This window comes from Marmota monax, unplaced genomic scaffold (assembly GCF_021218885.2).
Source record: "Marmota monax isolate L192 unplaced genomic scaffold, Marmota_monax_Labrador192_F-V1.1 WCK01_AAM20220418_F8-fsc00038, whole genome shotgun sequence".
Classification (NCBI taxonomy): Eukaryota; Metazoa; Chordata; class Mammalia; order Rodentia; family Sciuridae; genus Marmota; species Marmota monax.
Genome location: NW_026692498.1, coordinates 6,955,411 through 6,983,106, shown reverse-complemented (window position 1 = coordinate 6,983,106; position 27,696 = coordinate 6,955,411). Strand labels below are relative to the sequence as shown.

The following is a 27,696-nucleotide window of genomic DNA, read 5'->3' as shown; positions in this document are numbered from 1 at the left end:
TTCATGAGAGGTATTGGTTTGTGATTTTCTTTTTTTTTGTAATGTATTTATTTATTTATTTATTGCATTAGGGTGATGCTGGCCTCAAAGAATGAATTAGGAAATATCCCCTCGGCTTCTATCTTTGGGAAGAAATTTCAGAGAATTGGTATAATTTATTCCCTGAATGTTTGGTTGAATTAACCAGTGAACCCATCAGATCTGGTACTTTCTGGTTTGGCAGATTATTGATTGCTGTGGCTTCTCCCCCAATTCATGTTATGGTATCAATTTTTCCTGAAAGTTACATATTATGTAGAATACATTTTTAATATATAGCAAGTTACACTGCAGAAATATCAGACTTCTCATAGCCTTCACACACACAATGTACTCACACTATATATATGTGTGTGTGTGTGTTTACATATATTTTACATATACTTACATATGTATGTTTATATATATTTTTATTTATATATATATATATATATATATATATATATATATATATATATATATATATATATATATATATGGAACTGAACCCAGAGACACTATTGAGTCATAGCCAGCCTTTTTTTCTTTCTTTTCTTTTTCTTTTTTTGAGACATTGCCTAGCTAAGTTGCCCAGGCTGTCCTTGAACTTGTGATCCTCCTTCATCAGCCTCCTGAGTCAATGAGATTACAGGTGTGCACCATCATGCTCAGTCTATATCAGAAATTGATCCCACTAATTAGCTGTCTGGAGACAGGCCAAAAGCTGCTCTTCTCAGTGGCAGAGGCACAGCCTTGGAGAAGTTCAGTCTCTCTGCACTCTGTGGGTGTTAATGGCAGCAGTCCCACCCCCATCCTAAGGTCCGGGACCACCTTCTTAGTGCTGAATAGGGCTAGATAGCAGACAAGGAAGTATGTTCTGGAAATCACCAGCTCCAGTGGTGGCTTCCTGGAGGTCCAGTCTCCAACCTTCCTTGGGACTTTCTAAGTGTGGAGATTCTGTCTCACATCCTTTTTCTGCTGATAACAGCTGGAGACCTGACCTTTTTGTTGCAAGCTGACAGCAAATTACTGCCTGATTGGGGAGCACAGCTACTTGTATACCCTTGACTGAAAATGGTCCTCTTCTACTGGGGAAGGTCCTTCTCTATGACTGAGTGCACAGCTTTGGGAGGGGTACACATTGAGTGGTGAGGGAGGAAGGGGACATCTGCCTAGCCAGCCAGATCAGCTGAATAAACCCTGGTGATCAACAGGGTGACAAATGTTGCAGCCAGATCACCCTCACATCTCAGCTTGACCTTGAAACTGGCTTCTCAATGACCTATGACAGCTTCCACTGGCCCAGATCCTTCTTTCCTTTCCTAGCGTCCACCCAGTCAGGAGAAGTAAGACCGGCCCAGAAGATCCCAGAGGCAGGGGCAGCAGAAGAGTTCCTTTGCCAAGATCAGCCCAAGCCCAAGGTCTTTTTCCACCTAATGCTGCTGATGGCTGCTTCTGCAGCCTCCTGGGGTCTATCCAGGGCACACAGGGTTGGGGACTGTGAGGCTACTGCAGAGTTTTGCTCCAACAGTGTGATAATGGAAACTGCCACAGGATGACAAAATACTATTCCCAACTAGCTTAGAAAAGTCACTTAACCCCTTTGGCCTACAAATTTCCTCATCTGTTGGCCCTGGAAAGCTGTTGCAAGGATGACATGAGGCAATGCAAGTTGAAAATACTGGGTAGATGCCAGCAGCAGAACTGACCTCAACACATCTGAATCCTAAGCATATTGCATATTTTGAAAAAGAACTAAGGGAATGAGTTCTTCCCTGAGATTCCCAAGTACAGCCTGGGGATCCTAGGGGCCAGGCTTTGGAGCCAGGTTAGGTCTAGCTCAGATCACATGGCCCTTTTCTGTCCCCTAAGCTGGCTCCCATCAGCATTGGCCTGGGGAGATGAGGAGGAGTCACGGCAACGTCCTTTTGCTACTCTTGAGCTGGGACCAGGACCCTAAGAACCTGGGTTGGAAAGCACCAGCCCCCAGTTTAGGAGGCCCAAGTTCTAACTCCAGCCTCCATAGGATATTGCTGAGTGACCTTGGTCAAGGCCAGACACACTCTGGGAAACAGAATATTTTATCTCCTGCCTCCTGGTCAGAAATTCTGAGACTCTTAGCCTATCTGAGCAAGAACTACGGGGTCCTGCATTTCTGGACTTCAGGCCTTTGTTTCTCTGATTCTACCCTGTTGAGCCTGTTCCTACCAAAGTCCAAAACCAAAAAACAAGCCGGTGAGGGTCGTTGGTGAAAGTAAGTTTTATGGAAAAGGCACTCCAGGAGCGTGTCCTAGCCTTTAAAAGCCCCTCTTAGGCAACTTGCACTCCATCTGTCTCCCAGGAGTCACTCAGTGACTGCAAGCCCACGGAGATAGTCCCCAACCAGAGGCAGCACCTCCCAGTCATCAGTCCGCAGGGCCACAGGCACTCCGTCCACCTGAGGGGCCTCCAGTCGCAGCAGCAGCATGGAGTTTGGGGGCAGGCGAATGGCTATGTGGTAGCTGGTAGGGGGCCGGGCCACCACTACAAAGGGTTCCAGGTGGCGGGACACCAAGGTTTCCAGACCCTGTGGGCCTAGTGGGCACCACACTCGACTCTCAGCACCCTTTGGCAGGCAGGAGTCCCAGAGTCCCTCAAAGAAGCCTGGCTGGGCCCCCTCAGGGGGCTGAGGAAAAGGCAAAAAGAGGTCTGCAAAGTTCACAGGCAGAGGTGGCAGGTGGGCGTGGCACGTGAGGCCAGTGGGTGTGGTGTAAAGGGCCTGAACTTCCAGCCGTGCTGGGGCGGGCTGTCGGGGCCGCAGGGGCAAGAACAGAGGGTGGGCAGGGCGGCCAGGACACAGGCAGGGCACGTGGACAGGCTCCAAGGGTGCATAGAGCTGTCCTTCCACGAGGAAGCGCAACTCCAGGGAGTAGACGGGCTCCCGGGCTTCCACCTGGAGCTGCAGCACCGGAAGAGGGCCTGAGGCTCTCTGGGGCCCCACACTCAGCTGAATGGGGGCCAAGGCCTCCTGCACTATCAGCCCTGCTGCAAAGCCCTGGTTCTCAGCCATTAATGAAGAGGCTAGTGCTGGTGCGGCAAGTGAGGGGCCCAGGGCCACCCCCAACTTGGGCCCTGCCAGATGGGCAAGGAGGATGTAGTAGAGGCGGGCATGGTCACGCCCATCAGGGTCCTCTAGCTGCCTGGCCAGTGCCTGCAGCAAGTCGGCCAGGCCAGCCCCCCCACCCTCACGCAGCAGGGCCCGGCAGACCTTCAGCAGGGCCTCCTGTAGACCCCAGTTGGCACAGTGGGCAGCTGCAGCCTGCAGAAAGCTAAGGGTGGCACTCTGGGCATCCCCCTCTGCTACTTTTGCCAGCATTTGCAGGTGCCAGCGAAGAGCTTCATCCCTTCCTGGCCGGGACACCACCTCCTGCCGTAGTACCATCCTGAGGGGCTCCTCTAGCTCAGGGCCCACCCTATCCAAGAAGTCCACAAAGTGGGGAGCCAGCACAGGACGAGCTTGGTACAATTGGGCCAGTCCCTGGATCAAGGGTGTCAGCACCATAGGTTGCCTAGCCAGGCAGCTGGCAACCAAGTATGAGGCCTGGAAGCAGAGAGTGGCCAATGCCCGTGGGCCACCATCCAGGGCTGCCCTCTGCCGCAAGCCATCCAGCAGCTCCTCCAGGTACCACTGTAGGTTCTGAAAGGGGCCTTTCTCCTCTTCCTCATCTTCAGCACAAAGCAGGCACAGCAAATGCAGGCGGGACAGGAGGACCATTGGGTCATGCAGGAGACTGGGCATGAGACCACGGCATAACTGGGGCACCAGCAGCAATGGGGCAGCCTCCTCACCTTCAGGGCCGAGAGGCCAATTCTCAGGGAAGCTCAGGAGGCAGTGCAGATAAAAGAGGTGGGTGGGCAGTGGCAGAGCTGGGTGTTGGGCAGCCAAGGTGAGCCGGCGGAGCAGCAGCGCCTCATCCTGGGAGGTGAACAGTGCCTCTCCAAAGGCTGCCTTGAGAGCAAGAACTGCGTGCAGCAGTGTCAGCTGGGCTGTGCCCAACAGCCGTACCAACTGTGGCTTGAAGAGTGCTGGTGGCTGTCCCCGCAGACCCCGGAGGGCCCAACCCAGCAGCCACAGAAGCTGGGCCTGGGCCACAGGGGTGAGCAGGTAGGAGGTATCCAGAAGCTGGGCCACAGAAGCCCTCAGCTCCCGGACCTCCTCAGGGCTGGGCTCTAGCATTGCAAGGCCACATGCTCCCTCCTCTGTTGCTGGCCAGCAGGGTGCCTGGGGCTGAAGGTGAGCATGGCCCTCTTTAACTAGTGTCCAGTCCCAGGTACCACCCCCAGTGGAGGAAACCCCCGCCATAAGCAGGCCCTGCAGGCCAGCCCCAGATCTGGACTGTACCACCAGGGTGTTACGCAGAGCAAGTGCCAACAGCAGGCTAAGTGGCTGGATGGGGCCCTCCTGCCCCAGCTGACTTCGCAGCAGCCCCAGGAAGCCCCCTAGCAACCCAGGCTTGCAGCTCTCCAGCTCTCGTAGGCACTCACACGCGGTGGCCTGCAGGGGGCGCTGTTCTGAGATGGGACCAAAGCCTCGCCCCACATCACGACCTGTGGCCAAGCCAAGGAGTAGGGGCAGGAGTCGGCAAGAAGCTCCCGAGGTGGGGCCTAGCACACCTCCTGAGGCCAGGACTGTGGTGGCTGCCAGCAGCAGGGGCCGACGGAGAGCTGAGGGCCGTGGGGGTAGGAGGACCAGGATGTCCAACAAGGAGGTGGCAGCCGCCTCGGCAGCAGGGACGTCGGGCCACAGTTGGGCTGGATACTCCAAGCTCAGGGCCAGCAAGGAAACCTGGGATGGGGGATTTAGGAGGGAATCATGAAGATGATGTTCAGGGTGCAGTAGGCTGGGGTGACCACAGGGGCCATGGCAGGGAACGCATGCAGGGCCTACCTTGGTCTGCTCGCTCAGCTTCTCGCTCCTCAGGTCACTCAGCAGGTCGCGACCCAAATCCTCCCCATCGGCACCTGCCATGAAGGCTGACGGGCTGGCCCGGAAGGCCCCGAGACGCTGGGCCCAGGCTTCCCGGCTCAGGGGCCCCATGGTCAGGCACGCAGGGTCCTGTGCACAAGAGAGAAGGGAGTGTCAGGCCGGACGCGCGGGGCTCCACGGCCGCCAGACGGCGCCCGAGCCCTCCTCCATCGCCAAGAAGGCTGCTGTCACCCTGGCGCCCGCTCGCTGATCCCAGCAGAGACCCCGCGTCTGGGTCGCAAACTGAAACCTAAAGGTTTCGGGGGCGACGCCGGGGCGGACAGCCAAGGTCCTCGCGGGGCAGCAGCGCGGGCGAGCGGGGCAGGCGCGCGGGCAGGGTGCGTGCCAAGCGCTCATTAGGCCGCCAGCCCGCCCGCGGCCGGCACCGAAACCACAGCGCCGCCCGGGCTCCCGGCGCCCACAGTAACGGGCCGGCCTCTCTCACCGCCTGACTCAGCCGCCCCGGGCGCTCGGGCCAGCGGCTCCTTCCGGGAGGGCGGGCGGGCGGCGCGTGGGCGGCCGAGACCGGGCGGGCCCGCGGGGGGCGGGGCGTAACGGGGCCGCCGCCTGCCCCGCCCGGCCGGCAGGTGCCGACTCGCCGGTTTCGCTGGGGCTGAGTAACTGTCCCGCCGCGCAGGCCCCCCGAAACCGCCGCGGGCCCGGGCAGGGGCGCGGAGTTGGGTGGGCCGGGCTCCCGTCGCGGGGGCGGCGACCGCAGGACCCTCGGCGCCCGCCGGGCCAGCCTGGAGGGCCGCGCGCCCCCCGCAGGCGCCCGGGCGCACCGCACTCAGCGCCGCGAGCGCGCGGCCCGCGGGTCCTCGGGCTGCCGCTGGGGTGCGCAAAGCGCGGTCCCGGGCGCCGCAGGAAGTGCGCGCCTCGGCCCCGGCCCAACCGGTCCGACGGGCGCCACAGGGCTTCTTGGCTCCGCGTCCCCGACGCCGATCCCGCTCCCCTCACCCGCTCAGCTTGGGGGCACCTAGCCGGCGCCGGGGTCGCGGCCTGGCGGAAGCCGCTGACCTTTGCCCGAGACCGCACAGAGGGCCGGCGGGGTCGGGGCGGCTGGCCGGGTCCAGCGAGCGCGGTAGGACCCACATGCCCAAGTGAAGCCGGGAAACAACGGGACCCAGACTCGGGACGAGAGGGTTGGCAGGGTCTGGCGGGTCACGGGGTTCGCGGAGCACGGACGGAGAAACCACGGCCCAGGACAGTCCAGAACCACAGTCCTAACGCCCAAGAGGGCCGGCCCGCAGCTATTTGGGGGCACCTGGCGGGTGGACTTGGAATTCTCCAAGCAGCGCCTCCTAGGCCAGAGGCCCAGGCTGCGGCTGCTCCACTGACCGCTGGTTTCCAGGGCACAGAACTAAGGGCGTCCAAACCCCGCCGCCCACCGCCTGACTAAGGCCTCTGGCTCTAATGAGCAGCTTTGAAGATGAAACGCAGGAGTCCCCATGCCAACTCGCCTCTCCTCTTCCTCCAGTCTGCCCGAGCCTCTCCCCGCCCCATCCTGCCGCCGCTCCAAATGAGAGTGGTGAGGTAGAGAGCTGGAAAGGAGGCTGTCTGGCACCCTGGTGGGGGGGGGGGGACGAGGAGAGAGACAGGTCCAGCCAGAAGGCCTGGTCCTGGCTCCTCTGGGCTGGACTGACAGCTGACTCACAGGCGACAGCAGCAATCCATTTCCCTCTAGGTGCCTCAGTTTCCCCATCTATAAAATGGGAGTGATGACTCCCGCCCAAGGGGATGTGGGGTGGGGCACCTGGCTAATTAAACCTAAGATCAAAGAGGCCAGGATGAGAGCACCCCTGGGTAGGGAAGGCAGCTTGGAGTAGGAGCCTGTCTGGTTTTCCTGTCTGAGGTCCAGAGGGCATTGATAACTGCAAGTCCTGGGTCCTCACCTCTGTGAGAGACAAGGCTCCTTCTGGTCCCATCCTCTCAACAGCATGCCTCTGCCAAACTCCAGCCTACCTGTGCCTTGGCCCCCTGGGGGCTGGGATCTGGAAAGAGGGGGCCCCAAGTCTGGTTTCCAGGACTGAGATAGATGTGCCACATGGACTCACTGAGGCTCAGGACAACCCTGAGGTTGCCTGAGCAATCAAGGATGGGTACCTCACAGATGAGAGTCTGGAGTCCAGAGAGGTACAGTCATTTGTAGGAAGACCCAGAGCCCTCACAGGTAGATCCGGACTTCAGCAAACAGCCCCTCTCTGCGTCTGACTTGCCCCCGACATACCAGCTACCCTCAATCCTCTTGGGTGTCCAGTTCCCTGGGTTTCTGCTTTCTTTGCAGACCTTTCATGGCAATATTTGGGGTTGTCTTTTTATTTGTTGTCTGTTTCTTCCAGTCTTCTGTTTGTGAGGGACCCTCTTGGTAACATTTTTAAAGCTTTATACGATTTACACACCACAAAATGCACTCTCTCTCTTGCTGCTTCCACCTGCCTGCCTGGTAGTTGTTCCCATATAGGAGAGTGGTGATGGCTCTATCCCTGACATAGGCCAGGCATAGAGTTGAGCTCAGCCTCATCATCAGGCCTGCCTAGGAGAGTGGCATTCCTGCTACAAGGACCTAGGTGGGGCCACAGTCAGATGGCTGAGCAAGGAGTTCCCCACTCAATGCCCTCCCGTATTCCCTCTCTTCCTGCTGAGTTTCCGTCCTCCTCCATGCTGCCAAGTTCTGGGGAGACCCTAGGCATAAGGCTTGGAAAAAGGAAAGCCAGTTTTCCTGAGGGGTCCTGAATCTCGTTTTCTCATCTGTAAAACGGGGATACAACCAGCCCATCCCCACAGCACTGGATGCAGGGGAGCCAGGGAAGCCTCAAACAAAGGAGTGCATTGGCCCATCCAGAAACAAAGAGTAGTGGGTGCCAGGGGCAGGGTGCTGGGGAATGGAGGGTGACTACCAGGATCACAGGTTTTCTAGACTTGGTATAACTCTGAGGTGACTGACAACTACTGAACTGTACACATTATAAGGGGGTGATTTCTGCTGGTGTGGTGGCACATGCCTGTAATCCCAGTGGCTTGAGAGGCTGAGGCTGGAGGATTGCAAATTCAAAGCCAGCCTCAGCAACTTAGCAAGGCCCTAAGCAACTTAGTGAGACCCGTCTTTAAATAAAAAATATAAAGTAGGGCTTGGGGATGTGGCTCAGTGGTTAAGCGCCCCTGGGTTCAATCCCCATGTTGCAAAATGAAAAAAGAAAAGATGGTAAATTTTATATTATGAATATTTTACAAAAAAGAGAGAGAGAGTGCATTTTGTGGTGTGTGAATTGTATAAAACTTTAAAAATGTTACCAAGAGGGTCCCTCACAAACAGAAGACTGGAAGAAACAGACAACAAATAAAAAAGACAAACCCAAATATCGCCATGAAAGGTGCTGCAAAGAAAGCAAAATCAGGTAACAGGAAGTGAGGAAAGGTATCAGTAACGGGAAGTGAGGAAAGGTATCAGGCCAGTCATCACGTGGACAGGAGGAGCCACAGGAGAGGCTCAGCTTAGAAGAGGCTGCAGCCTGTTCAGGGGACCGAGGAGGGAGATATGGTAGGCACCCAGGGAAGTGGCAGGACAGAGCCAGAGGTCAGCAGGGCCAGGGCACACCAGGCCTCACCAGGATGCTATCTGGGGCGAGGGGAGGTATGGTAGGACTTGGGTTTTCAGAGCATGGACAGGGAACTGGGGGCTGCTCATGAGACGGATTCAGGGTCCTAGTGAGGAGCTCCAGGGTGGACATGGATTTGGAAACTGATGGGACTTGCCAATGGGTGGGTGTTGGGGGAGGAGGTCACAGGTGTCTGGATGGCCCCAAACGGCCTCCTCTGCCCATCCTGCCCTCACAGGTGTCTGGATGGCCCCAAAGCCGCCCTCCCCAGCCTTCTGCCACATGGCAGCACCCCCTCTAGCGGGCCCCCAGCCAGGAACTCATCAAGAGATGGAGACTCAGTGTCACCCATGGCACTTCACAGTGTGTCAGGGGCTTTGCCTACAGCCAAACAGAGGAAAGGCAGCTGATGGACCTAACCAACCTGTTCTAGAGGCCCCTAGCTGCTTTACAGCTGTTTGCAAGGGCATCTGAGCAAAGGCAAACCCAAAGCATCCCCTGATGGCTGAGGGCAGAACTAGAACCCAGAGCCTCACTTTACACGTAGAGAAACAGGTCCTGAGAGGGTAGGAGCTTGGCCCACGTCCCCGGACACTAGGACATCTCTCCCATGTGCCTTTCTGCCTTAGCCTCCAGGATCCTCAGCCCCTCCCCTCTGCATCCCATCCTGGTTCCTCCAGAGACCTTCCCTGAAAACAGGAAGCCAGGAACAGTGTTTCAAACGCTCTCTTCCCACCACCCAGCTTCCACCCTAGCTCTCCCTGTGTTCCTTGGGATGGGACCTGAGCACTAAATTCTGATGGCACTTTGAGGATCATGGTTCTTACTTGCCTCCTGTGGCCAGTCTTTCCTTCACACCCATCCACTGTAGCAACAAGAGATGGCCTCTCAGGATCCAGCTGGAATGGGTCCTCATGCCTTGAATGGGACCCGTCATTTCCTGCTTGGACTATTGCAGTAGCTCCTACTCTGGTCTCCTTATCACCACCCTCCCCACTGATACAGTCCATTCTGCCCCTAGCAGGTCTGATGGCTCTGGGAGACCACAGCTTCCCACCCCAATGAACCTCACATGGCATGACTCACCTGTCTGCAGTCTGAGTTCCCACACCATCCCTTCCCCTCACCATCCAGCCACTACAACTGTTACGTGCCTCGAGCCTCGGAAAAGGCTCCTTCTTGCTAAGGCCTTGGCACCAGCTGTTCCTTTCTCTGATCATTGCTCTTCCCCACTCTGCATAGCTGACCCCCGCCTCTCATTCAGATCTCAGCACCCCCATCTGCCAGCACCACATCACCCTAAAGGTTCTGTTTTTATTTTTGGTATCGGGCATTGAACCCAGGAGTCCTTAATCACTGAGCAACATTCCCAGCCCTTTTTATTTTTTATTTTGAGGCAGAGTCTCACTAAGTTGTTTAGAGCCTCCCTAGTTGCTGAGGCTGGCTTTGAACTTACAATCCTCCTGCCTCAGCCTCCCAAGTGGCTGGGATTACAGGCATGCACCACGATGCCCAGCTACCCTAAAGGTTCTGGTTTGCACTGTTTTCTTATCTCTTTGTTTATCCTGTATTGAAGAATCCCGGGGTCTACCACATAGTGGGCACTCAAAAAATTCTGGGCTTGGGCTGGGGTTATGGCTCAGTGGTAGAGCTCTTGCCTCACATGTGTGGGGCATGGGTTTGATCCCCAGAACCACATAAATAAAATTTTAAAAATGAAGGTATTGTGTCCATCTGTAACTAATTTTTTTTAAAAAAATTGCTGGGCTTTGTGGGGCACACTTGTAACCCCAGCAACTCGGAAGGCTGAGGCAGGGAATTGCAAGTTCAAGGCCAGCCTGGGCAACTTAGCAAGATCTTCTCTAAAAATTTAAAAGGTGTCTGGGGATATGGCTCAGTGGTAGAGTGCCCCTGGGTTCAATCTACAGCACCATAAGAAAAAAAAAAAAAAGAAAGACATATCTGTCAATGCAATTAAGGCACTGATGAATGATAGCTAGCTGACTCCGTGCTGAGTGCTGGGTGAACAGTAGTGACAGCAGGAGGTGGCCATCCTCACACACTTCACAGTTTAGCTCTGTTTTACCCAATTTCACCTACTTTGCTGGCTCTGGAGCTGCCCTTGAACCACAGCCCACACACTGGCAGCCTGTGGGTCAAATATAACCCACAGAAGTGTCTTGTTTGACCCAGTCCATGTTTTTAAAAAAAACATGAGGTAACATTTAAAAATCAGTAGGCTTCACGCACAAATCTGAATTTCTGACTTGTTTGGAAAATGGGAAGGTGTGGCCATGCTGTGTTCCAGTACCCAAATGACATGCTGTGACTGCCTGTTAGATAAAAGGCACGTTCTCCACAGTCCCCACCACTCTCCAGGACCTTCTGAAGATTTTTTTTTTTTAAAGAGAGAGAGAGAGAGAATTTTTTAATATTTATTTTTTAGTATTTGGCGGACACAACATCTTTGTATGTGGTGCTGAGGATCGAACCCGGGCCGCACGCATGCCAGGCGAGCGCGCTACCGCTTGAGCCACATCTCCAGCCCTCTCCAGGACCTTCTATCACAGTTTAGCAAGACTCTTTTCCTCATACTTAGGAAATCAGCTCTGTCTGTCCCTACCAAAAGTTGGCACATGTAAGGCAAATGGGTCACACAAGTCAAGAAAAAATAGGATATTCATTCATCCCACAAGTATTAATTGATAACTGTCTTCATTCCAGGCTCCATAGTGGATGCTATAACTATAGCAGGGGCCAGCATGGATAAAGCACTCTTCCTCCTGGGACCTCACTCTGTCCACTGTAGCTCTCTTGGCACCAGTGGAGATGTGGGACTGGCTGGCCCCACCCATTTGACCTCCCCACCTGGCCTCCTGTGTGTTTCAGTTTCTCCCCTGATGAGAAAGCCTGCATTTATGTTGGGGGGTCATCTGTGTTGACCTCATAGATGCTACTGAGCACCCACTACCTACCAACCCATCAGGGACTAACACAACAGAAGTGCTCAAGAAAAACTTGTGGAATGGGGAAGGTCATTTCACCTCTCTCCTAGATTATTTATCAATGCTTATCAATGTTTCTCCAGGATTTACTGTCAAATGTCAGTGCCCAGTGGTTGCTCACTTAATGTCAGTTGGAGGAATGGGTCCAGGATCAGAGGGGAGGGTGACAAGGGAAGTGTAGGCTTCCTGAAGACAGAGCCCTGGAAGAGGAAGGAAAGGGGCAGACATTAACAGCCCCTGGCAAGAGCTCATGTCTTCCTCCCAGTAACCCTGGAGGGACACCTGAGGAAAGCCCCTTTGCCAAACTCAGACTCTGGGAGTCAGGTAGGAGGAGGCTTGGCTGCCTGCAAGGTCTCCCCTCACCTACATAGAGGACTGACTCTACAGGGTGGGGGGATGTAACTGGTCTCTGAAAAACAGCCTCTCACTCTTGAAAATATGTCACCTTCAACTAGATGCCTGAGAGCTTCAGCCACTTCTCTTCTGACTCCTGTATTGCTCATTTCCCTACAACCTTTTCCAGCAAAAGCTTAATACTATGTGAGAAAGGTGTAGGTGCTGTAGGGACTCTAAAACGTTAGGAGGGGCTCCTATCCCTGCACTTAGTGGGTCAGCTAGTAAAAGAAACCCAGTCACAGAGGCCACCAAGCACTCCTGGGCAGGGTGGTGGATGTGGGGTATCCCTCCAATTGAGCCTAGCGATCAGCAGAATGTGGCCAGTGGAGTAGGGTGGAGGCAGAGGTCCCAGGTTGAACCTTTGCCCCTCGTGGACGGTGACTGCAGAAAGAAAAGGCTGGGCCTGAGCACGTCTGGGTTCCTCGCCCTCAGCTCTCCTCCAGCCTCATGGAACCTGACATCCCGTCTTTGAGACAGGAGACAGGAGAGTTGGACGATGTTGTAAGTCCAGTGACCAAGGTGCTGGGGTTTTGTACCATGTCGGTGGTACAGCGCAGTCTAAATGCTTACTCCCAAGCCTTCTCCGGGCAGAAGGGGCAGAAGACTCTAGCTGGGGTCCTGGGGACCCAATGGGCGCTGGCTGTACATTCGCATGTGCGTCCCGCCTCCCCGCTCCTGCGGCCCGGCGTGCCTTTCCGCACGAAGCCTGCACCCAGCAAATACCTCTGGATTGAACCACGAATTGCTCAGTCGGGCCTTTGGGATCCCGGGCCGCTTGGGCGCAGGCCCGGTTCAACAAGTGAGGGCCGGACCGCGGGTTCCAACCCGGCGGCTTCGCGCCTCCCTAGGCGCCTGGGGCGCGTCAGGCTGGGCCGGGCCCAGTTGGGCGAGTTTCATTTCATCACCCGCTGGGCGTGCGAGCGCCGGTGCAAATAACGTTGCCCTCCCCTCCCTCCTCTTCCCAACTCCCTCCGAAACTCCCGTTTGCAAACGCTAGCACGCCCGGCTGGCAGGTCCGGGGCGGTGGCCGGGTCGGCTGGGCAGCTGGAGCTGCAGGGGACTGGGTGCCGGCGCCCGCCCCCGCCCGTCCGCCCCGCCCGGGCCGCGAGGCCACCTCACCGGCAGCGGAATGGAAACCGGTTCGACAGGTAACAAATAGGTGGGTTGTCACCGTTATTTCCCAACGCATGCGCCATCGCTCCCCAGGCTACTCCAAGCTAATTAGATCAGATCACCCCCCTCCCCGCCCAGCCACCAACACACACCGCCGCGAGCCAATAAAGCGTGAACCTGTCGGTCCGGCTCTCACTTTAAGACTTCCCGAGCGGCCGAGGGGACGCCAGTCGAGTCAGGAGACGCCTACCTGCCGTTTCCCCGTGGCCCAGTGCACTTGGCTGCAAGGGCTCTGCTACCGAGGGGACCGCGACACTCCGCGAAGTTGGAACCGGCGCGCGCCGTCCCAGCACTGTCTTCCCTCGGAACGTGGGGGCGCCTCGACGATTCCTCCCCTCAACTGTCCGCTTCCTGCGCCTCCGAGCCGGCCCGGGAAAGGTGGGACGACCCGGTTCTAGTTGCGGAAACGGACCGCGCCAGGCCAGGAGCGTTCGAAAATGCCCCGCGCGTTCCTGGTGAAGAAGCCGTGCGTCTCCACGTGCAAGAGGAACTGGAGCGAGCTGCCAGATGAGGAGCGCGGCGAGATCTACGTGCCAGGTGAGGCGCCTGCAGCCCTCGGCGCCCGCGGCGGCGGGAAGGCGGGGCGCGGAGATGAGCGGCTCTGCGCCCGCCGCTGAACACCAGGATGCAGGCTGCCGCGGCCGCGGCTCCGTTAGCCCGCGGCTGGCTGACCCCGGGCGCGGGGAGGAGAGGGCTCGCGAGCGGAAGCAGCGTCGGGTGGGGGCGGGGGCCATCTCCCTCTACCGGCCCGAGCCACGGCGTAGGGGAGGCAGCGGGGTGTGTCACCGCTCTGGCGACCCTCGGCTCTCGAGTCGTAAATCCAGAAAGCGGAGACTTTGATGAAGCGCGAGGAGGGCGCTGGAGCGATGCCACTTTAGGGGGCAGGGAACGAGATGGAGTTTCAGCTGAGGCTTTGCCACTTAGATTCTGAGCCTTAGCCGCTTCCATAGGTCTTTCTCCCTCCGCCACAAATCTGGTGCCAGGTGGGGACGCGGGCGAGTATCCCCAAGTTGCCCTGCGGCTCTAGCCCCGCGGTCCGCACAGTGCGCAAGCGGGATAAGAAGGCGCCCGCTTGCACCCAGCCTGCCCTTGAGACGAAGATGGGATCGGTTCTCACCTTTGTTAGAAACGCGATCCTTCAACCTTGCAGAGGATACATGGAGCGGAAAGTAGTTTTAAGGAGCCCCCCCCCCCCAGCCAAAGACAAGCCCGGGGAAGCTGGTGCACCCAGTTTATTTTGAGAAGACGCCTTGACAAGAGTCCGCGTCCACTTTGAATGAGTAACCCGAGTTGTCTTCCTTTGAGGCATCTTCCTAGGGTCCCTGAGGACGCTTTTGCTCCTTCTGTCCTCCCCCTTCCCCCAACAAAATCTTTGGTCAGGAAGCCTTGGCAACTCCCCTTTTCCGACCGTGGGGGTGGGGTGGGGGCTGCAGTCAATACCTTGCCCAGTGTCTCCAAGGAAGGAGAGGTGGTAATTAACCAACCGACTTTGACCCTTGATCTGCAGATTCCCTGGCACCGCCTGGGCCTTAAGGAAAGTCAGGAAATCATCAGATGAGGGGCCAATGAGGGCTCTTGCTTCAGTCTCCCTCTTGAATCAAACTCTTGGGGGTAGGGTTTTTGTGGCCTGAGCTGCCAGGATCCTGTGACCTGAAGCCAGGGTGGGATGTGTCACAGCTTAAGCTTATCTCATGGGGGCTGGGCCATCCTCTGTAGCCTCTTTAAACATTGGAATGATCCCAGTGGGGAAACTGAGGCAAAAAAGGAAATGAGTGTCTCCCTATCTAGGTGGGAGTGGGCCAGGACTGTAGTTTTTAGCTGGCTGTGTTCCCGCACCAGCTGGCCAGTGCTCCACCTCCGGAAGGACCAGGGAGAGACCAGCCCTTCCTTGCTCCTACCTCCTCCCCAACCTGTGTTTGACTTGCTGCTTAGCTGCTCCATGGGATCTGATAAACTGAACTTGGACTGTGTTAAAGGTGAGCTGAGACTTGGGCCCGGCTCAGAGTGCTGTTATTTTTAGTTTTATTTCACATCCCATTTAGTAACAGATCACATATTGACTTTTACAAAGGACAAAGAAATTCCGCTTGTTCAAATCATTGACTTCCTTGGGTCCTAACAATTTTCCCCATAAGAGTTTTGGTGGCCAAAGTGGGAATGGTAGAAGAGACCTGGGCCCCGGGATTGTCCCATCAGGGGCAGGGGACGACTCCTAGGTGGACAGTTCATCTGCCACTACCATCCAGGTGGAGGAGTGTACAGATGCTCACTCTGCAAGAAGGTCCTGGAATGGAGGGCAGGCTGACCTCGAGGGCGATGGTAAAACTTGCCCCCGTGGCTCTGGCAGTGGATGAGAGTTCTGTGGGCCAAGTAAAGGGCATAGGTTTTACCTCTAAAGGCCACGTGACCCACTGGAGAATTTTCCCACAATTTTTGGAAATGAGAAAGGGAATGTCCTTGGGCCACACTTGGACGCTTCAGATGGCTGGAGGGGGCAGTGTTGTGGTGGCCTGTCCTCTGGCTGGGTCATTCCATCACCAACCGACCATGACCCCAGGAGTTGACTGGGCACGTTTCCGTCACCCCCACCTCACAGACTCTCAGCACGTTGTGACCAGCTAAGCACTGACCCCTTTCCCAGGGAGGGCAGGGGAACATGCGGGTGTCTGAATTTTGACCTTCCTGCCGGGGCCCTTGAGACACTCAGAGCATCAGAAGCTCCCTGGAATGAGTGGCTAAAAATACTGGGCCCAGTCCCAGTCTCATAAGTACCTCAGCCTTCCTCCCCCAGGCAGAATTCTACAGGTTCCTCTCCCAGGGCAGAATCTTTCCCTGAGCCCCCATCATCCTCCCAAAGCTAAGGGGAAGCCCTGGTCAGCTGGGTCTGGAATGCAGGCAAGGGAGAAGAGAGCCCCATCTGCTCTGGGATCAGGGGGAGGTTAGTGGATAGGATGCTCCCTCTGGGGGGCCTTGACCCCTTATCTTCCCTCACCTCCCCGGGTGTGGGCTTCTCTCCTCAGTTGTGTCAGTATTGACTGTGGAGTAACAGGAGGATGCTGGTTTCTGGAGGATGAACCAGGTACTTGTACCTGTTACTTCCACTTGGAGGGATGATGCGTCCCTCCAAGCCTGGCCCCTGCTGAGTGAAGTCTAGATGCCAAGAAGGCACCTGGGGAAAGACCCATCCTGGAAGCTGGAACTCCAGGAGCATCCCTGGGGCCTCTTCCAGAACCCCAGACTCCCACTCCTGGGCCTCCCCTCTGGCTGCCAGCGGCCGCTGTTCTGCTGGTTCTGCAGCAGGGCACAAGCCCAAGAGGCCAGTGGGGCTGAGCTGCAGGAGCCCGGGGTTTCCTTTAGATAATGCAGCTGGGCCTCGCTCTGCTGTTAGGCAGTGTGGGACTTGACCATTCTTTTTCCAGGCTGAGTCAGAAAGGCAGAGAAAATCAGCTTTGGACCCCAGAATAGGGGTGGGAGCGGTGGGAGAAGCTAGGTTTCCAGTGAGTGTTCTAGTGACTTCCGGAAGTGCTGGCCAGTGGAGTGGGTTTGCTGTGTCCTCTTGGGAAAGAGGCTGGGAGGAGACAGCCAGTTAGTGCATGGGACAGAAGAGCAGCTTGTGCCCTAACTGGTAGGACTCCTACAAATCCCATGGGGCACTGTCACCGAAGCTGCTAAGCTGTTTGTCCCAAGCTTGGGTGTCCTGTGGCAGAAGCTGCCAGACTGTCCCAGAAAGAGAGCAGGTGAGAGCAAGTGTCCTGGGTGCACAGAGGATGAGGACTGAAGCCTGGCCATCATTGGTGTCGGGTTCCTTTTTACCATTGTTCATCCTCTGGCATCCTATAGGGCCCCACAGGCCTGTGCTGGGCAGGAGGATGAAGGATGCCACAGGAAGTGCACTTCCGGGCTGGCCAAGCCATACACACTGGTGTGAGGACTGAGGACACAGTTCTGACTTCACCATGGACACTGAATGAAAAGCAATCAAGAAAGGGGGCAGATATCGCCCAACAGAGATGGCAGCAGAAGGCCGAGAGATAGGTCCATGTGTCCCCAGGCTGCTGCCCTGCTGGATGGCAGATACCGCTCCTTTCAGAGGATTGCCAGCTGACCTGCAGGACTGGGCACAGGGGAACCCAGCCCTTGTTGATAAGGGTACAAGGCTGCCTGAAACCAGCCTGGGCTGTGCACACACCCAGAAGAGAGTTGACCCCACCAGCACCTGCGTGGTCAGCACCCAGGAGGTGGGGCACCCTCACATCTGCCTCACTTGCTCTCCCCATTCTCTCCCCAGAGAGCCAGGGATCAGGCCTCCTGCCCAGTCTAAGGCCTTTGATGGGGCAGGACCTAGCATCCTAGCCACTATTTGGGCCAGTGACTTTCAACCCAAGAAAGGGGGAACTTTTTTTTTTTTTTATACAGGGGATTAAACCCAGGGTCACTTAACCACTGTGCCACATCCCCAGCCTTTTAATTTTTTTTTTTTTTTTTTTTTTGAGACAGAATCTCACTAAGTTGTTTAGGGCCTCACTAAATTGCTAAGGCTGGCTTTGACTTTGCAATCCTCCTGCCTCAGCCTCCTGAGTCTCTGAGATTACAGGCGTGTGCCATGATGCTCGGTTTTAAGAGGGGGGACTTTTGGAGGATAAGGCAGAATGTGACCCTTGTATAGGCAGCTACCCTGGACCTAAGTCCCTTTTTGTCCATCCCATCGCTCTGGACTGGTCTGGAGGCATGTTGGGCCAATAGGAGGCAAAGCATGAGCTCCTGAGGGAGGAGGGGAGGTAGGCTAGTTTGGCCTTACCACACTCCACAGCTGTGGGTGGGCAGTGAGTGGCCACAGCAGCCACCGCCTTGTTGGAAACATCTAATTAAGGGACAGAGAGCAGCACCAGCAGGGCCTGACCAGTTCTGCTTCCTGCCTCCTATCACAGTGACACTCAGACGTGTGGCATGCTAATGTGCACTCCTGTGTATGCAGCCCAGCAGGGACACACGGGGGTGGCAGGGAGACAGGTTTGGCAGGGTGGGCGGGATGAGGCAATATCCCCACCCTAGCAGCCTTACCTGCCCCTCTCTCAGGGTAGAGGTGGCACAGAGAGCCAACCCAGGGAGGCTTCACCCTGTCCATGCTCAGCACCAGCTACGTCAGGTGTGTGTGGAAGGGCAGAAGCAGACAAAGGACACGGGATTGCCTCCCTACAGGTTGGTCCCAAGGACCCCAACCATGAGCCTCCCCTCTAGTGAAGCCAGAGAACAAAGTGTGGCTTCTTCTTCTTCTTCTTCTTCCTCTTCCTCTTCTTCCTCTTCTTCTTCTTCTCTTTTTAATTTGTTAAATTTCTTAGTTGTAGTTGGACACAATATCTTTATTTTATTTATTTATTTTTATGTGGTGCTGAGGATTGAACCCAGGGCTTTGCACATGCTAGGTGAGTGCTCTACCGCTGAGCCACAACCCCAGCCCCCTTTTTCTACTTCTTTTCTTTTTTGGGGTGGGGGATTGAACCTAGGGTTGCACTGTCTCTGAGCTGCATCCCCAGTCCTTTTCATTTTTTATTTTGAGGCAGGGTCTTACTAAGTTGCCCAGGCTGGCCTCGAACTTGTGATCCTCCTGCCTCAGCCTCCTAAATCTCTGGGATTATAGGTGTGTGCCCCCAGGCCAGGCTAAAACTTTTTTTGGGGTGGGGGGGTTCTGGGAATCAGACTCAGGGCCGGCTCATGCTAGGCAAGCACTCTACAGTTCATTCTGAGTTCAAACTAACTCATCTCACCTGCTGCCCCTCCTCTCTCCTTTGCTCCAAGGCAGACAGAGCTGGGTTCTGGCTTTGGGTTTTCAGGCTCCTCATTCACAACATCCCAAACTGACAGACCCAGGAGAGTAGAGATCCCTGTTTTGTCCACCTGGGTTGAGAAATGGAAATGGCCGTTCAGTTTTGAACACTTGGCCAAGGTCATCAGTGGCCGGTAAGCTGGCACCAGTAGCTGCCAATGCTGTGCCCTAGGTCACCCAGCCTGGTCCCCTGTGCACAGACGTAGGAGGGCAGACAGGCCACTGACAGCTGGACCCCCAGAGCTCGGGCCTGACACCAGCCTGTGTGGCTCAGAGAGAGGTGGGGCGCCAGCTCAGGGGCCAGGCCAGGGCCTGGCGCTGGTGAATCAACCCCTGGAATGAGGTGGCTCATTAAAGTCCCCCGGACAGACGGACGCCAGCGCCCGTAGAACGGGTTCTGGGCGCGGGCAGGCACATTCTTCCCCCGTCAGAGCTTTGTTGTGTTTTGAGGGGGCGAGATCTGGGGCCTTTCCTGAAACTTCAGTGCCCTCATACTTACCCAGCCTCCATTATCCCGGTCCTCTTCCTTCTGCTACATCCCCATTTGTCCTGCAGAAGAGGTGAGGGCAGCGGCCCTGCCCTGGTCCTCACCACTGTCTTTCCAGCTTGGAGGGGTTGGGGCAGAGGACCTTGCTGGTGGGACTGAAATCCCATATGCACCTCTCTCTCATGCTCCCTCATCCTTTCTGTCCCAGGACTGTCCCTCTTGATTTGTCTTTCTGAAATTTATAGGTTTTAAGTTCAGACCTTAGGATGTACTGAGATTTTAATTGAAATATTAGACCATTTGCCCAGCTCTGCTGGCTTCAAGACCTGACTCCTCTGGGTCACTTCTCATCAGGACCAGGGCTGAGGGTCTGCAGCCAAGCCTCCCTGGCCCGTTTACTGTGATGTGTCTGCTGCAGGGAGTGGCTGCCAGGTATCGGTGCTACCACTGCCTGAGGGAGCCCAGCCTGGCTGCCACAGCAAGCGGTCCGCTGTGGGGGAGGGTTGCATAAGCCCCGGGCAGGCTGCCCGAGCATCCACCTGCTGCTCCCTGAACTCCTCCCTCTCCACCCACCTGGCCTGTTTGCCTGCAGAGCTGGGCTGGGCTGGAGTTGGGAGCCTGGAGCCCTGATGGGCTATGACAGCAGGGACTAGCAGGCTAGAGGAGGAAGGGTCTAGAACCACCTAAAAACCCAAGACCAATGGCTAAATCTGCCTGGAGGAGAAGCCTGAAGGGTCCCAGACCATCACCCTCTGGGGCCAGGATGACTCTCAAGGAGTTGTCCTTGGCCAGGGCCTCCAGTGGTGCCCTTTGTCCCAGCAGGAGCACACACAAGCTTGGAATCCAGAGGGACTGGCCCAGGTGGGGCAGGCCGATAGGTCTGCAGCCATAATTGGCAGGGCAGTTTGGTCCTCCCAGTTCCGCTAAGACACAAATTACTCAGCGGGCAGTGGCGCTTGGCTGGCGTCACCTGTAATTACCTTAATGGGGCAGAAGGGAGGCGCAGCACGTGGTGGTTGGGAGAAGCCCCACTCTATACATGCCTGTGAGAGCTGGGACAGAGGCTCTAGCCACCTTCTTGCTGGAGAACCTTTCTGAAATCCTCACCCGGCTGTTCTCTCCACAGTCAGCCTGGGCTTCTGCCCACCACAGCCCTACCGGGAGCCAGAGCCATCAGTGGCCGAACCCCCTTCCTGCCCCCTGGCTGTGGACATGAGCCTTCGGGACTCCAGCTATAGTACGGCCCCAGGAGCCTGCGTGGTGGCCCAGCTGCCCTCTGAAGATGTGGGCCGCCTGACTGACCCCCAAAGCAGAGATCAGGGCTTCCTACGCACCAAGATGAAGGTAACGACTGTCACATTGTCTCAGGGACCAGGGGCACATATGGAGACCTATGTCCAGCCCATGAGATGTGGCACCAATGAAATGTAGGCAGACTGACCTGGGCCCTGGGCCAAGGCTTCTGCAGAGAAGAATTTAACTGCAGCACAGATGGAAGAGACGTAAGTCTGAAGTGAGAACGGCCACTGACCGCATGGTTTGTGTGGCCACAAGAAGCAAGGAGAGCTGTAGGAAGAGCCCCCCAAGGCAGAGAGGCAGGAGTCTGGCCTGGCTGCATCTCCTGTCTGGGTCGCATTGAGCATGAGGTCTGAGTGGCCTAGCAATTAACTATTCCCTGAAGCAGCAACCACCTTGCCCAGATCTGTGTCTCCAGCCTGATCAGTGTCTAAGGACATGACTAGAGCTGGGCCTGGGTGAGCAGCCCCGGTACCCTCCACAGTACAGGCACGAGGCAGCGCAGGTGTCCCTGCTCCCAAGGACAGCACCAACAGCAGAACCGGCCTGCCTGGGTCTGCACTTTGGAAGCTCCAGGGTTGGGCAGCATCTGCACAGTGATCTAGGGAAGGGTACTCCTTTATTGATGTCCTGTGTCACCAAAGACTGGAACACCATATTGCAACTGGGGGGGAACATCGTGTTCTTTGTGCCCCTGCTGCTCTTCCCCTGACTCTTGGACCCCTGTGGGTGGGGAGAGTAGAGGAGTTGGAGGACTGCATCCTGACATTTCCCAGGTGCCAAATAGGAGGTGTAGTGCGACAGAGGCCCAGGATCTCAGGAGGAGCAGCCAGAGACAGACCACCCACAGAGCACAAGCACCCTCTAGATGGTAACAGAGGTGAGAGTAGAGACTCCATCATCCTGGCTGTTCAGCCACTCCTGTGCTGATCTCACCTGGGGAGCTGCTGTAGCCACTCTGAGCAGCATACTTTCCAAGGTGTTACAGGCACCCAGGTCTTGCTTCAAATGGACAAGGCAAGGGGGAAGCAGGGTAGAAGAGATGGAACAGGAGTGGCCCTGAGTGACAGGCACAGGCTTGTGATATTGTCTCCATACTTTTGTATAAATTTGAAATCTTCCATAATTAGAAAAACATCAGAAAGATTTACAGGCCAGAGGATGGATGGCACAGGGGTCTGACCCACACCATGCCACCTGGCTCAAGTGAACCAGGGAGCTGGCTGGCCTGGGCCAGATTCTAGTCTTGCTGCATGCTTCAGTCTGTAGGCTGCGATCGAGACCCTTTCCCTGGGTGGTCATCTACTCTGTCACAGAGGCAGAACAGGAATGAATTAATAGACACTAGAGACATGCAGATTTAGCCTCCATGAAGAGTGAATTGTCTTTGGACGCACAGCTGTTTCTGGGTAGTTCAGTTGCCTGTCTCCAGTGGTTAAGGAGGGCCTCAAAAGGGAACTCAGGAACCAAGCAGGATGCTGGACCCATGACGCAGAGGTTCCTTTGAGCCCCCAGACTTCCCATCTTTGAGCAGAGGGCCCAGGGCTGTGGCCTGTGGACATAGACACTGCTTTCCTCAGGGCTGGGGGTTGGCAGTCCCAAATTCTGGATGTTTGTCACAATGCTGTCCTTGCCCACAGGTTACCCTGGGGGACAGTCCTAGTGGAGACCTCTTTACCTGCCACATCTGCCAGAAGGCCTTCACCTACCAGCGTATGCTGAATCGCCATATGAAATGTCACAATGATGTTAAGAGGCACCTGTGCACATACTGTGGGAAGGGTTTCAACGATACCTTTGACCTCAAGAGACACGTCCGAACCCACACTGGTAAGCACAGGCCCAGGCCCAGGCCAGGAGAGAGCACCCCAGGACTGCCCGACCCAGGCCATGTGGGAAGATTCCATGGTGGGAGGGGCATCCTGCAGCTCAGGGTAGAAGTCCTCCTGAGATCAGGGATGTGGACTTGATTTGAGAGTCACTCGGGAAAAGTGGTGATGGACAGGCTTCATCCATCCCTCTGCCTGAGTCAGATGTCCTGACCTTTCTGTGTCTGGATGCTGCTGACAGGCTCCAAGGTCCCTTGTCAGGTCCCTGATGCTGGCCCCTGTCTTCCTTAGGAGTGAGACCCTACAAGTGCAGCCTGTGCGACAAGGCCTTCACCCAGCGCTGCTCCCTGGAGTCTCACCTCAAGAAGATCCATGGCGTGCAGCAGAAGTATGCGTATAAGGAGCGCCGGGCCAAGCTGTACGTGTGCGAGGAGTGTGGCTGCACGTCTGAGAGCCAGGAGGGCCACATCCTGCACCTGAAGGAGCACCACCCTGACAGCCCGCTGCTGCGCAAGACCTCCAAGAAGGTGGCTGTGGCCCTGCAGAACACTGTGACATCCCTACTGCAGGGCAGTCCCCACCTCTGAGCAGCTCAGGCTTGCTGCCCAGCCAGTCCGCCCTCCTGTGGCCTCTCCTCACAACCCTGACATCAGGACTGGAGTCTGTGCAGTCCCCCTCACTCAGGCTGATGCGACCTCGACTCATTTCCCTGTTTGTCTTATGGGCAGAGTTGATCTGCACCTGAAAGACACGCAGATGTCTGGGCAGGGGTGAGGCCCACGGATTAGCAGCTGCCACCTACAGAGACAGGCACCAGGACTTCCTTCACAGAGGAAATGCGGTGAGAGGGGATCCTGTTGCCCTGGGCCCTGAGTGCAGGACAGAGGCTGCAGGTCCCCTTGGACAGCAGAGTCAAGAACACTGGCGAGGAGCACCCTGCAAAGACCCACGTGGGCACTGGTGGAGGCTTGTGCGCCTGCAGGCCACGCATGCGTGCACAGCCATGTGCATGTGTGTGTGCAGCACTGCTCTGTGCGTGTTCAAATAGATGTGTCACTCGTGTGTGTACACAGGTGCACACAGGAGGCCTCTTCAGGTATCACCTCATTTTTAAAAAATCAAGGTGCCAGGGAGGTTTTATTTCCTTTTTTAAAAGATGACAAATGTACAGATATTAATATATATTTGGTGACCATGGAGACTGTTTTTAACAGAGGGATGGAGCTGGCTTTTCTCCTCCCTGTGTGGTTCTATTTATCCTGGACATTTCAAACTTCTCTGTGCCTTGGGTCTGGGGCTCCTGCCCAAACCACCCCTGTTCCCTGAGATCTCCACTGAAGACCTCCTCGGGCCCTGCGGAGGGTGCGCTGCTCCTCCTCTCCTTCCTTTTCTCTGGGCAGCACCTCACTTCTGCTCCTCCCTGGGGCTCTGCCTCCCAGATCCTCTCCCGGCAGTCCCCAGGTTTCCTGAAGAGCCTGCTGGCACTGTTTGTTGGTGGTCCCAGGCTGACGACAGAGGTCAGCCAGGCAGGATGGAGAGTCTGTGACGGGGAGGCTGCTACTTGCAGTGCTTCCAGCACAGGAGGGCTGGAAAGCCAGCCCTTTTCCTGGGTGAGTCAGACACCCGAACACAGCAACCAACAGTTGGCACCAAAAAATAAAGACAACTGAAACTTCGAGAGGGAAGAGAGTGTGAGATGGCTAATAAATTCTCTTTGTAGCCTTTTTCCTGACTGTTTTCTAAATGGCAAAGCTGGGTTTTGAGTACCTGAGCTGGTTGGCTCCTCTGAGCAGTGGTCAGGCTCCCTCGGCGTAGTTGGGTTTCCTGCTGATAACAGCAAAGAGCAGTGAGTCAAAAGGGTGTTTTTCCAGTGGGTCAGAGAAGATGGGCAGAGGCCACAGCCAGCCTGCCTCCCTTGCCCTCCAGCAGATCCACCAGAAGGCCACAGAATGTAGCAGACTGGGCAGCCTGAGCAGCCCACGGAAGCCAAACCCATCAGAACCGCCATGGCCTCCCTGCCGGGAAGGTGCAGCGACTCTGTGGACCCCAGCTCTGCCCCACTCCAGGCTGAGCTGAAAGGAAAGAGCTTCTTGAATGGAGCTGGATATAGACTAACTCTGCAGACCAGTTTCATTTTACTGTTGTGTGTGTGGAAGCTGCTCTATTCTGAAAGTTCTAGAGTTTAGCTGGGAGCGGTTTGTGTTTACATTTCTGTCTCTCTGGGTTCATTACCAAGCTGAAGCCTCATGAGACTTTTTTTTTTTTTTTTTTTTTTTGTCTTATTTTATAACCTTCCCTTCGACTAGTAAAATCAGAAAAATAATGTTTTCTGTGTTCTGATTTTCTATCTTATGAGTCTTTTTTGCAGAGAAGTTCATCAAAACAATTGCTGCACTCTACCCAGACCCTGTCCCTTTATGGTTACCGTGGGCTGGAGGAAAGGCAAGACTCTGACCCAGCTAGATTAAGTGACTGCCAAGGCCTCACCCTACCGGTGCTTCTGCCCCACCCAGCCTGCTCTGCTCTGAGGCTGTGGCAGCTGGGGCCCTCTTCCTGGGCTCCCTTCCTCTGTCCACCACCCCAGGATCCCAACCAAGAGCCTCCACCACCCAGAACCTGCAGCTTTCCACAGTGGCTCTGCCTCTGTCCTAGCTTCTTCTTAATACCCTGCCAGGATGGGAGCAAAGGAGGAGGAGCTGCAGTCACTTCCAGTCAGACACGAGGGAGGTCTGAACAATGCACACCCTAGGGATGGCTACACTCAAGTGAACAGACCAGGCATGGGAGAAAGCCCAGGGAAGGGTGAGAGCAGGTGCAGGCTGTGCCAGCTCTGGGTTTGGGGTGACGATGGCCTGCTTTGTTGTGGGAAGGGGCTCCCTTTCCTATACTCTGGGTCCAGCCCCTGAAGCCATGGCTGCCACTTGACCCAGGATGTCCCACTCTCACGTCCAAAACCAACCCGCTTCCTTCGTGCCCCCTGACAGCCCCTTCCTCATCCTGAAGTTTGTCTGACGCCCACCCCCCTTCGGCAGTGAGGCTCCTTGGGCACCTCTGGCCCATCCTGGTGCTCTTGCTCTGCCTCCCTGTGTCCTCTAGGCCTGAAGATCCCCGGGGCAGTGTCTGTGGGCTGCGGGCTCCTGGCATGTGGGCAAGTGGCTGCCAGCAGGAGGGTGGGCTGAGTCAGGTGTGGAGATCGGGTTGGGCAAAGGAGGCATGTTGGAGTAGGTCTCCCGGGCTGTTCCCTGAGCGTAAGAGCTGGGAGGCAAGTGGCTGTTCCATGTGTTCCTGACTTCTTCTCACTGAATACAGTTGTCCCTGCTAGCCTCAGGGGATGCACTGCAATCCCCCAGTGGATCCCTGAACCACAGAGAGTACTGAACCCCGTGTACACTGCTTTTTTTCTATCACAGAGACCTATGATGAAGTTTATAAATGAGGCACAGTTAGAGATTAACAGCAGCTAACAATCAATATAACAATTACAACAGCATACTGTGATAATGTGTGCATGTGCACACTCTCTCTCAAAATATGGGATTTTCCGTTTAGTATTTTAAAACTGTGACTGACCTTGGGCAACTGAGACCATGGATGAGCGGGACTGCTGTAAAATGGTGCATATGCTCCTTCTTCATTCTTTTAAAATAGAATAAAACAAAATCAGGAATCTTTTTAAAATGTACTCAGATGTGGGGGGGTGGGGGAGCCAGGTCACTGTCACTGTGCAAAACCTCAAATGCAGGCTGCTTACCTGTGTTCAGACTCCCTCCTGTCTGAGGACTTGAGGGGCATTGACACGCCACCTCCCACCTAGAGAGGACACCATGGCAGGTGAGTGTCACTGAATGTCCAGGCTGTTAGGTAACTCCACCTGTTAGTGTCACAGCGGCATGTCCCATCCCATAGAACAGCATTTGGGGTGTAGGTCCTAGGGCACCGAGAGAGGCCACATATCACTTATTAAAAACCTAAGAGTCCTCAGAGTTAGGTTTTGCTTTAGGCACACATGTAAACATTCCTGTCACCACAGCTAATCATCCCTTGCATTTATTGAGCTCCTACTACGCGCGGGCAGTTTCGAGCTAGGCTTCCCTATGATGTCATTGCTAATCCTCACAACAACCTAAGGAGGTAGTTATTATTGTGCCTATTTTTAGACAAAGAAATTGAGGCTCAGGAAGATTAACCATCCTGTTTAAGGTCATACAACGCTAGTGAACAATGAAGCCAGATTGATCAGAGGTCTGCTGGACTCCAGAGGTTGGGCTTTTGACTATGGAATGAGAGATCTGCATTTGTTCTCTGGACACTGAGCACCTACAATATGCCAGGTGCCCTGTGGAGGTTTTTTGTTGCCAGACTGAACAAAATGACCTTGTTCCAGAAGTTCACATGGGTAGTGGGAACAAACATGGCCCCAGCCAATGCAGGACACACCAGCAGTGAGAACAGAAACAGCTGGCTCCACCTGGGACCCAGAACTGACCCTGCTACAGACTCCAGCCTAGAACAGAAATCTCTAAGTTCCAAATGTCATCCCATGATGACAGAGATGAGGAAAAAGGAAGGAAGGAAGAAACGTGAGCAGGGTTGAGTACCCACCTTCTGTCCATCTGGTGTGTTGAATGGAATCTCCTTGAAACTTCCAACAACCCTGAGGTGTTGGTACTGTTACTGTCTCTTTATAGACAGGGACAGTCTCTGACATCACATTGTCTTCCCCAAAGTGTGGAAATAGAATAAAGGAGAGTGGACACCCCAAGGCTCCACTATAGGGCAAAGCCAAGGCCTCATAGGGGACCAGGTGCTAGTCTGGCTCCTGCCACAGAATGCCAGGTGTGTTTGTTCCCCCTAAAGTTGCAGCTACACTGTCTTTTAAACACTCCAAACCTGGAGAAGGGGCGAGAGAGCAGAGAGAAGCTGCTCAGAGTGGGGTGGGACATTCCAAAGCCACCAGAGACATGGACTCCAGCACCAACCCTCATCATACCCGACCTCCACCCTACAGCCCCAGTTTTCTAGTCTTGTAAGAAACTCATGCTGTCCTCACCTCCGCTGCCCGACCAG

At 55.4% G+C, this 27,696-nt stretch overlaps 2 protein-coding genes and 1 long non-coding RNA gene across 8 annotated transcripts; 1 reads left to right on the top strand and 2 right to left on the bottom strand.

Moving 5' to 3' along the window:
* Positions 1 to 2,260: 2,260 nt before the first annotated feature.
* Ap5b1 (adaptor related protein complex 5 subunit beta 1) lies at positions 2,261 to 13,738 on the bottom strand. 4 transcript variants are annotated; one of them, XM_046445219.2, is made up of 4 exons: positions 5,216 to 5,447; positions 4,946 to 5,113; positions 3,847 to 4,843; positions 2,261 to 3,723 (listed from the first exon to the last, which is right to left on the bottom strand). In XM_046445219.2, the coding sequence occupies exons 1-4, from the start codon at positions 5,378 to 5,380 to the stop codon at positions 2,363 to 2,365; spliced, it is 2,691 nt and encodes an 896-aa protein (XP_046301175.1). In that variant the 5' UTR covers positions 5,381 to 5,447; the 3' UTR covers positions 2,261 to 2,362. The 4 variants fall into 4 exon arrangements, with proteins under 4 accessions (XP_046301175.1, XP_046301176.1, XP_046301177.1 ...); XM_046445220.2 differs by lacking the exon at positions 5,216 to 5,447 and adding an exon at positions 13,384 to 13,738 and having other exon boundaries at positions 2,261 to 4,843; XM_046445221.2 differs by lacking the exon at positions 5,216 to 5,447 and adding an exon at positions 5,469 to 5,542 and having other exon boundaries at positions 2,261 to 4,843.
* On the top strand, positions 13,136 to 24,354 carry Ovol1 (ovo like transcriptional repressor 1). Of its 3 annotated transcripts, none has more exons than XM_046445223.2 (4): positions 13,146 to 13,730; positions 20,631 to 20,848; positions 22,441 to 22,630; positions 22,921 to 24,354. In XM_046445223.2, exons 1-4 carry the CDS (start codon positions 13,631 to 13,633, stop codon positions 23,214 to 23,216), a joined length of 804 nt encoding a protein of 267 aa, XP_046301179.1. In that variant the 5' UTR covers positions 13,146 to 13,630; the 3' UTR covers positions 23,217 to 24,354. The 3 variants fall into 3 exon arrangements, with proteins under 3 accessions (XP_046301181.1, XP_046301179.1, XP_046301178.1); XM_046445222.2 differs by lacking the exon at positions 13,146 to 13,730 and adding an exon at positions 14,006 to 15,169; XM_046445225.2 differs by lacking the exon at positions 20,631 to 20,848 and having other exon boundaries at positions 13,136 to 13,730.
* On the bottom strand, positions 24,114 to 27,696 carry LOC124093069 (uncharacterized). The gene is made up of 3 exons (XR_006851841.2): positions 26,381 to 27,696; positions 26,200 to 26,265; positions 24,114 to 24,456 (listed from the first exon to the last, which is right to left on the bottom strand). It is a non-coding gene; the product is annotated as an uncharacterized LOC124093069 (long non-coding RNA).